The 10,120-nt window shown below is 57.5% G+C and overlaps 1 protein-coding gene across 1 annotated transcript; it reads left to right on the forward strand.

Annotated features, from left to right (window-relative positions):
• The first annotated feature begins 538 nt into the window (after positions 1–538).
• LOC135299801 (serine/threonine-protein kinase pim-1-like) lies at positions 539–7,327 on the forward strand. The gene is made up of 6 exons (XM_064419224.1): positions 539–630; positions 5,003–5,210; positions 5,344–5,394; positions 5,582–5,948; positions 6,571–6,750; positions 7,007–7,327. Exons 1-6 carry the CDS (start codon positions 539–541, stop codon positions 7,111–7,113), a joined length of 1,005 nt encoding a protein of 334 aa, XP_064275294.1. The 3' UTR covers positions 7,114–7,327.
• Positions 7,328–10,120: the final 2,793 nt, after the last annotated feature.

Here is a 10,120-nt window from a genome sequence, read left to right on the forward strand (position 1 = left end):
AGTGACCATGAAATTATTGAGTTGTTTCAATATTCCATGAAAGAAGGAGGGGCATCAAAATTTTTTCTGCCCTGGACTTATAAGAGCAGAGTTTGGCCTACTGAGGATGCAGATTTGGGGTATTGATTTTTTAAAGAGAAACAGCCCGTAAAAACAATGAGTTCCAGGAAGGATTTTGTTTTGAAGGAAACACTTCAAAAAAGAAATCTTGAAGGAGCAAGAGTAGTCTGTCCCTTTGTGCAGAAAGATGACCCAGAGGGGGAAATGACTGGCCTGGCTGGGCATGGAGCTTTTCAAGGAATTTAGGGGTTAAAAAGAGGGTGCATCACCTTTGGACATAGAGGCAGGTAAATCAAGAAAGGTTTAAGGATGTTGATAGGTTGAGCAGATAGAAAATGAGAGAGGTGAAAGCTCAGTTAGGACTTAATATGGATACTTCTGTGAAGGACAATGATTATGTTTTTATAAGCACATTAATGGCAAAAGGAGGGGTAAGGACAACCTGCATTTCTTATTGTGAAGGATATGGTTACCGAAGATGAAGAATGGGCTGAGCTACTTCACCCCTTCTTTGCCTCAGTTTTCAACAATAAGACAGGCCATCCTCAGGACAAGTGTTCTCCTGAGCTGGTAGATGGGCACAGGGAGCAGAACAGCCCCCTGGAATCCAGGAGGAAGCAGATGGGGACCTGCTCAGCCACTCAGGTGCTCACAGGTGTCTCTGGGAGCAGATGGGATCTGGTGGATGAGCTCCCCAAACTGCTCTCCATCATTTACTATCAGACTTGGCTCAGCAGGGAGATGCCAGAGGAGTGGAGGTGCCAATGTGAGCCCATCCCCAAGAAGGGCTGGAAGGAGGATCTGGGGAACTCCAGGCCTTGTCAGCCTGACCTTGGTGCCTGGCAAGGTTATGGAACAGATCACCATGGGAGCCATCACAGGGCACCCACAGGATGGCTGAGGGATCAGAGCCAGCCAGCGTGGATTCCAGTATCTGCACTGATGATCTGCATGAGGGGACTGAGTCCAGCATCAGTACATTTGCAGATGACACCATCTGGGTGTGAGTGTGGATCTGCTGGAGGGCAGGAGTGCTCTGCAAAGGGACCTGGACAGGCTGGATCCAGGGACCAAATCCAACAAGGTGAGGTTGAGCAAGTCCCAGTGCTGGGTCCTGCACTTTGGCCACAACAACCCCTGCAGCACTACAGGCTGGGGACAGAGTGGCTGGACAGCAGCCAGGCAGAAAGGGACCTGCAGGGACTGAGGGACAGCAGGCTGGACATGAGCCAGCAGTGTGCCCAGGTGGGCAAGAAGGCCAATGGCTCCTGGCCTGGATCAGGAATGGTGTGGCCAGCAGGAGCAGGGCAGTGATTCTTCTCCTGTGCTCAGCACTGGTGAGGCCACACCTCGAGTGCTGTGTCCAGTTCTGGGCCCCCCAATTTAGGAAGGACATGGAGGAGCTGGAGCGTGTCCAGAGAAGGGCAACAAGGCTGGGGAGGGGTCTGGAACACAAGTCCTGTGAGGAGTGGCTGAGGGAGCTGGGGTGGTTTATCCTGGAGAAAAGGAGGCTCAGGGAGACAAAGCAGTGTCAGGGCACAGGTTGGACTTGATGATCTCCAAGGACTTTTCCAACCTTGCTGATTCTGTGATTCTCTGAAACCACCCTTGGGGCAGTTCCACAATGAGCCCTGGGCCTCCTCTTCAGAAGCTCCAGCAGCCCAGGTCCCTCAGCTTCTCCTCCCAGCCCCAAAGCCCATCCTGTCAGTCCTGCAGAGCCTCTGCAGCTCCTCCTCATTGCCCAGAACAGGGAGGCCCGCAGGCAGACACAGCAGCCCAGATGTGCCCCCCTGGCCTGGGGTGCCTCTGGCAAGGGAGCAGCACCAGGCACTGCAGGAGCCTGCAGACAATTCCTGCAGCACTTGGAGGATGATCCTGCTGCCCAAGGGACGTTCCCATGGTGCCAAGTCAGGAACTGCAATGGGGAGTGGGGCCAGAGAGGAAAGGGCAAACAGGGATGGGCTGTTTGCAGGGCAGGGAACAGGGCTGGGCAATAGGAAGAAATCTGGATCAGGGATGGGTAAAGAAAGCAAAGGTGGAGCAAAGGAAATGCTCAGGGCAGTTTGGGGCTGGCTGCCAGGCAGCCTTGGCTCTGAGCAACAGGGTCTGCAGTGGGACAGGAAACTCCCAGCTGATGGGAACAAACTTTCTGGCTGACTGCAGAGGCCACGACAAAGCTGAGTGGTTTCCCTGGTGTCCCCCAGCCCTTGCTGGCCCCAGGGGCTGATGGCATTTGTGCTCCCTCAGGTTCATGTCCCCACAGCAGCAGCATGGGTGTGCTCCCACCTGCTCTGTGCAATGCAAACAGGGGCTCCTGAGCCAGTGCTGCCGTGTCTGTGCCTGCAAGGATGCAGCACCTCTGTGAGCTGGGGGAGAGGCCAGGGCTGCAGAGGGGGGATGTTGTTGGCAGCTCCATGAGGACGCTCTGGGACGCTGCCCTGGGCTGTGCAGTGCACTGGGGATGGATCAGCCCCTGCTCTGCTGCTCCTTCCCGTCTCCCCCAGGGCCCTTGCAGAGCCCCAGCCATGCTGTTTGCCCCCAGCCTGCCCACGGCCAGCCTGGGGCTGCTCACCCTGGGGCTTTTCTGTGCTGAGCATTGGCCTGGCCGTGTTCTTGAGAGAGCCTGGGCAAGGAGCCTGGAGCCCCCAGGGCCTGGCCTGAGGCATCAGCGCTGCCCCAGCAGTGCCCATGGCCTGTCCCTGCTGCAGCCCCGGCACTGCCACCCCCAGGACTGTGCCCGGCCCCGAGAGCACTCAGGCCCTACAGCAACACCAGGGCCACCAGGGCAGCGGGGCAGGGCCACGGCAGCAGCACTGGCAACACCAAGTGCTGCTGCTGCTGCTGCTGGGCACAGCTGCTGTGCCAGCACTGATCTGCCCCCAGCTCTGCACACAGACATTGCTGCTGCAGCTCCAGAGAAGGCAACAAAAGGGGGATCTCTGCAGAAAACTCTGCTGGGAGATCTTTTAGTTCCTTTAAAGCCACTGAGAGCACACCTCCTCATTGTCACAGTCTGCGGCCACAGCAAAGGTGGAGAGAAACAAAGTCAGAAATAGCAGAAACAATGGTCTAGCTTTAGGAAGAATATTAAAAAAAAAAAAAATGACAGGGAAATCAATGGACCAAACCAACAGAACTATCAAAGATTAATTTTGTTATAAGTGATTTGCAGAAATTGGCCAGCAGTTTAATGTTTCCTAATATGTCCAGTCATCAGTCTCCACACTGCAGCCTTGAGCTCCTGGTTCCTCAGGCTGTAGATGAGGGGATTCAGGGCTGGAGGCACCACCGAATACAGAACTGACACTGCCAGATCCAGGCATGCAGAGGAAATGGAGGAGGGTTTCAGGTAGGCAAGTACTGCAGTGCTGAGAAATGCATTTCTCCTGCTTTTTTCCTTTTCAGATTCTTTCTGTCATCTCTTTAGAGGTCCAGTTTGTTCTGGTGCTTTTCATGAACTGATTGTACTCTTGATTTAGATGGAGACTGTAGAATTGATTTCAGATGTAGCAGAATCTGAACTGAACACAGAAACAAACTCCTTCTGTCAGCCCATTTTCATCTTCTAGATCACTTTCAAGATGTCCTTGGGGGTGTTGGAATGATTATCACACAGCTCTCCACTTCTGGCTGCAGGCTCTGGAGATTCTTTCTTTGCATTCAGTCAGGCTTGCATTCCCTAAGAGTTCTTGGTAGCCTGTCATGTTTGCTTAGGGTAGAAGAGTAACAATGAAAACCTTACCAATGGCACAACTGCCCAGCCCACAAGGAAAAGAAAAGAACAAGCTGCAAAATTCTTCAAATATTTGTCCTGCTTTGCTGCAAGAGTTGTGCTGTACCCACAGTGTGGAAAGCTGCAGTTGGTGGCACACCTTGTGACAGAAGCTGCACCTCGTTCTCCAGGAAAGGTTCTTGGAAAAAGCAAACAGGACTGAGGAGAAGATTCTAGAAAAACTGAAAGAGCTTTTAAGATATTAAATGAAAACTGAAACAATTCAAGACGTTTTTCTCAATTTATTTTTATGCTCCCCTTTTCCATCTTGCACTACTTCTCCATCCCATTAATTCCAAATGGATCTCACCACTAAGATCCATGAGTTGGCAAGTTTTAGACATTTTAAGATACCATGACCTACACAGAGTTTGGTTTCCCCTGTTTTTCTTGGAAAGCAATGCTGGAGAGATAAGTGCAGTGCTTGGGTCAGGTACAAATTCTGCATTCAGGGATTGTGCTCTGAGAGTGTTTGACCCTGAGCAGGGACAATGCACAGCAGGGACCGAGGGCAATCCTGAGCCACTGTGCAGGAGTCCAGACTCTGGCTCTTGGCTGAACTCGGCAAAGTTCCCGTGTTTGCAGAGGCTCAGGGGCTGCCCTCGGGGAACGTGGGGCTCGGGGCGGGGGCGAGCGGGCAACGGACAAACGGACACGGGGACAAACGGCCCCGGAGCTTCAGTTGCAGCAGCGGCAGCAGCAGTGGCGGCAGCAGCAGCGACAGAAGAAACTTGAGAGTCTCTTCTCCTCTCCCTCTCCCGCTGCCCCGTACCTCTCCCGCTCCCCCTTTCCCGGTCTCCCCTCCTCTCCCCGCCTCCCTCTCCCCGTGCCGGGCCGGGCCATGCCCCCGGCCCGCCCCCGGCCCCGGGCGGGGCTGCCCCGTGCCCGCCCCCGGACGTCCCGCCGCCGCCTGGCCTCAGCCCGGCTCTGGCCGTGCTGGCGCTGGCGCTGCTGGGCGGGAGTCAATGCCTGGGGCTGGGGCGGCATCGCCGGCTTTTGGCTCCGCCTGGCCCGAGCCCGGCCCCGGCCCCGAGCCCGACCCCGAGCCCGGCCCCGGCTCCTCCCGGGGCCCGCGGAGGACACACGCGGTGTTGCCGCTCCCGCCACCTCCGCTGCGGCTTGCCCGGCCCGAGCTCCCCCGGCCCGAGCTCCGCCGCTGTCCCGTTGCAGGGAGCGAACGCCGGGGCATGGCCGGGCCGGGGCGGGTGAGGGGCGCTCGGGGGCCGTTGCTGGCCCCGGGCCGAGCGCTGACAGCCGCGTCCCGCCCGCAGGGAAGGCGCAGCAGCGCCTGAAGGAGCGGTACCGCCTGGGCTCGCTGCTGGGCCGGGGCGGATTCGGCAGCGTCTTCGCAGCAACGCGGCTCTCGGACGGCGCCCCGGTGAGCGGCGGGACCGGCGGCGGGCGCAGGAGGAGGGGGTGGAGGAGGAGGAGCAGGGCGGAGGAGGCGGGTGGAGGATGGGGCTGGGCAGGGTGGACAGCGAGCTGAGCCCTGTTCTGCACTTGGCTTGCAGGTGGCCATCAAAAGGGTGCCACAGAACCGCGTCCATCACTGGGGTGAGCTGGTGAGTGAGCGAGGTGCTGTGCTGGGCAGGGATGAGCCGAGGCCCGGCAGGGTGGAAGCCTCCAGGACACCTCAAAGGAGAGCGGCGTGGGGCCAGCGCAGGGCGCAGAGCATCCCGGGCTGGCTGAGAGCTTCCTGACCCCCGGCACGGCATCAGCCCCACTGACGGCATCGTGCTCGTCCCACAGCCCGACGGCACCAGCGCACCCCTGGAGATTGTGCTGCAGGTCAAGGTGTCCAATGGCTTCTCCGGTGTGGTCCAGCTGCTGGAGTGGGTTGAGCTCCCCAACGACATCTTGATGGTGCTGGAGCGGCCAGAGCACTCTCAGGACCTGCACCGTTTCATTCGGGCACGGGGGTTCCTGTCCGAGGAGGTGGCGCGGCAGCTGTTCCGCCAGGTGCTGGAGGCCGTGCGGCACTGCACCAGCTGCAGGGTCCTGCACAGGGATATCAAGCCAGAAAACATCCTCATTGACCTGGCCACCGGGCAAGCCAAACTGATTGATTTCGGCTGTGGCACCTACCTGCAAAAGACAGCCTACATTCATTTTGCAGGTGAGCCTACACAGAGCTGTGCTCCCGGTTCTGGTATCTGATGGCCCAGCATCTCAGGGCCCAAGCTGGGTGTGGCAGCAGGGATTCTCCCTTTTGCTGACCTTCATGGCACGGAGTCTTCAGCCGAGTTGGGTTTGAGCAGGGGTGGGTGGGGAGCCATCTTCCAGCCCTGCTGGCAGCCTTTGCCCACCACTTTGCCCAGGATTGGGGCTGGGGCAGCCAGCCCAACAAAAACACCCGTGGGTGAGGGTAGCAGAGATGGGGGGGCCTGGAACCTGTGCCCCAGCCAGTTTGGTGTGCAGGTGAGAAAGGGCTTGGGCTGGTCCACTCACCTGGTTTGTTCTGGGTTCATAATGTATTTTGGGACAATGCAGGCAGGGAGGATGAAGGCATGGTTTTCCCTCAGCACTAAGTGTGTTTCTGTCATGGTTGGTCTTGCCAGGGCTTCCGTTGTCCCCTTCCCACACCAGTGGCTTCTTTTCCAACCCAAAGTTTGTACACCAGTCCCAGGTGCTGGTGAGAGGGCAGTGGTCACCCCGTGTGCCACTGCTGCAGCCCCGGCACGCCCAGGGATGCTGGGGCCAGCAGCATCCCCCTGATGAACTCCATCTGTATTCCACAGGAACACCATCATACAGCCCCCCAGAATGGACCCATTTTGGCTGGTACTATGGCGAGCCAGCTACCATCTGGTCCCTGGGCATCGTGCTGCACCAGATGGTCTGCGGGGAGCACCCTTTCAGGAGGGGCCAGAACATCAGCTGGGACCATCAGCTCTCGCTGCCACAACGGCTCTCTCCAGGTGGATCCTCATCTCTGGGCACGGGGGGAATGCCAGTGCTGGGAGACAGCAGCAGGCTCGGGAGCATCCCGCTCTGGCAGCTGCTGAGGAGGTGGCACATGTCCTGCTCTCCTGCTCTCCTCCAAAACAGGGAACTGATGGGAAAGTTTAGGCTCAGCTCTGAGCACATCCAGCATGGAGTGGGCATGGGAATAGTGGGGCAAAGCCAACAGAAGCCTTTTCCAACTGACTGGCCGTTTCTGGTTTCTCTGCCCAGAGTGCCAAGATCTCATCAGGTGGTGTTTATCCATGCCGGACGTGGAAAGGCCCTCATTAGAAGAGGTGTTCTGTCATCCTTGGATGCAGGATATTCATCTGCCCTAGAAGAAGGGAGAGAGCCACAGGCACACTGTGCTGCAGGGCCCTGGTAAGTTACAGCTGCACACATGCCTTGGTAATGAGAAGCAAAGAAACCCAGACTTTTTTGTCCTGCCTGTGTCACTGCCCAGGGCTCATCAGATGGGAGCACACAGCCCTTGTGCTGGAGCTGAGCTGCTCTGCCCAGCCCTGGTGGCCAACATCCCAGCTGATTTGGCTTGTCCTGGTTCCCTGACAGCTGGGGCCCTGGGCAGAGCCCTGACAGCCTGGTCTGAGCCCAGGGAAGGAGAAGGAGCCCCCAGAGAAGCTGTACCAGGTGGGGCTGCTGCTGCAGGAGACAGCGAGGATGACATCAAGGATGACAACCTCTCCCTGGACCTGGCCACTGGTAAGCTGAAGATGATGGCCTTCAATTCTGGCACCTTCTTCAAAGTCTGGCTCCACAGCGAATTTACAGATGAGTCCACACGCAGGGGGATGCTCCCAGAATTGGGCATTGCACAGCCTGGCTAAGAACCAAAGGTTCCCCTCTTTGCTGTGGCAGATGCAGCTGATCCTTCAGTCGGCTGCCCAGCTGCTTTTGGCAGGGCTGGGGCCATGGTCTGGGATGGGTACGAAATGGGAGTGGGCTCCTGGCCCTGCCAACAGCCCCCAGCACCCACCGTGCCCTGGGCTGGAGCTGGGGCAGCCAGCCCGATACAAACAAACCCCCATGGTGGGAGCAGAGGTGGGACTCCAGAACTTTTGCAGGGCTGCTTTGCTGTGCAGGCAAGGAAGGGCTTGGGCTGCTCCACTGCCCTTGTTTGCTTTGAGATCATGGTTATTTTGGGGGGCAGTGCAGGGGGAAAGGAGAAAGCGTGGGCTTCCCTCACCCATGGGTGTGTTTTTCCCGTGGGTGGACATGCAGGGGTTGGTGCTTCCTCAAGACCCTGACAGAGATAAGATTTTTACATCTGTTGTTTTTTCCCCTTTTTGTCTATTATCTATTTTCAATAATTTATTGTTTGTTTTTCTAGAGGAAGCGTTCCAGGTGGGGTCCAGTCTGGATTGGGAAGTGCTTGGGACCAGCTGTGGCGTGGATGGGCCGTGCCCTTGGAGCAGGCTGAGGACATCGTTTGGGACCAGCTTTTCTTCCAGCCGTGGATGGCGTGAGGTGGGTGCCTGTCTGCTTGGCAGGGTGGGATCAGAGCTTTTGGGAGATGGCAGCGAGCACAGGAGCATCCTGCTCTGGGCAGCTGCTGAGCAGGTGGATGTGCCATGGCTGGATGCAGGCTGGGCACATGTCCTGCCCTCCTGCCTAGCTGCCAAAAGCAGCACTGATGGGCAGCTCTGGGCACAGCTCTGAGCCCGGCCAGCACGGCCTGGACACCGCGGGCAGCTGGGACAAGGGGACAGGAGCCCTCAGCTGACGGGTGGTTTCTGCTTTCTCTCCTTGCAGCCAGGCTCTGCGGATGCTGAAGCTGCTCTGGGCTCTGGCAGGGCTCTGCTGGAGCTCAGCACCAGGCTGGAATCAGCCAAAGAAGAAATGGTGTCACCTGCAGCACAGACTTGCTTGAGCATTTTGGCAACACAGCTCAAGTTTGCAGAGTGTACACCTCCAAGGGAAAACATGACACCTCCCAAAAATTAAACTTGTTCAATACCTTCTGAAATCAAATCAATCTGGGATGACTACAAATGACATTTCTCAGCTTTCTCAAGATGTAGCTCAGCCCTTCTCTGAACAGTTCTCTCCCCCACCTGCCTTTTACTTTTCAACTGCTCCCTATTTTCCCCCAATAAGTTACCAACCTGTTGCAGTCTCCATCACTCTTGTTGCCTTCCTTGATGCCCCTGACCACAAGGAAGGCCAAGCCCCCAGGTTTAGGGACTCATGCTGTCAGTGGCTGAGGAGCAGCAATGTCTCAGAGGTCCAGTGGGATTTTAGTGTCATTCAGAGCCACTTTCCAGCCCTCAGCTCTCCTCACTGCTGAGTTCCCACTCCCTTTTCTTCATCCTTGCAGCAGGATGAGCTCTGTGAATCCCCTTGAGCCTCCCCACTCTTCCCAGCCCACGCAGCCACCTCAGTGAGGCTGAAGCTGAAGCTTCTCTGTCTCCTCTGGCACACCAGTCCAGTCCCCTGTGTGGGGAGCCCCAGTCCCAGAGCACAGCACACAGCAGTGCAGTCCGGGCTGGAGCAGCTGCCCTGCAGCCCTGGCTTGGCTGTTTGTGGCAGCTGAATGCTCCCTGTTTCCAGCTGTCCCTGCAGGATGGCCCAGGGCAGAGCCCAGCCGGGCTCCCACTGCAGCCCCTGGAGCTTGGGGCAGACAGTGCTCCCAGAGCTGAGGTTCATGGGGAGCACCCGGAGCTGTGCCTCGCACTCAGTGCTGGCAAGTGTTGTGTTCTCATCTCCTGCAGCCTGAGGGGAAAACAACCTGTGCTGCCAGGCCAGCACTGCCCCTCTGGGCAGGGACAAGGCTGAAGGGCTTCCCCATTCCAGAGGAGCTGGTACTGAGCCTTGGCAGGGCTGGAGCTGGGTCTGGCCTGCTGTCCGGGACTCGCTGCCCACCAACCGCCCCCACCCACCACACTCCATCCTCCAGAGACAGAAGGGTCTGTGTGTGCCAGGGGCTCTTGGATGTCTCTGTATCCAGGGACAGAAGGGTCTGTGTGTGCCAGGGGCTCTTGGATGTCTCTGTATCCAGGGACAGAAGGGTCTGTGTGTGCCAGGGGCTCTTGGATGTCTGTGTATCCATGGACAGAAGGGTCTGTGTGTGCCAGGGGCTCTTGGATGTCTCTGTATCCAGGGACAGAAGGGTCTGTGTGTGCCAGGGGCTCTTGGATGTCTCTGTATCCAGGGACAGAAGGGTCTGTGTGTGCCAGGGGCTCTTGGATGTCTGTGCATCCATGGACAGAAGGGTCTGTGTGTGCCAGGGGCTCTTGGGTGTCTCTGTATCCAGGGGCAGAAGGCTCTGTGTGTGCCTGGGTTTCCATAATGTCTCTGTACCCATGGGTATGGGAGAACATGGACAGT

The sequence above is a fragment of the Passer domesticus genome, chromosome 4, assembly GCF_036417665.1.
Source record: "Passer domesticus isolate bPasDom1 chromosome 4, bPasDom1.hap1, whole genome shotgun sequence".
Taxonomy (NCBI): domain Eukaryota; kingdom Metazoa; phylum Chordata; class Aves; order Passeriformes; family Passeridae; genus Passer; species Passer domesticus.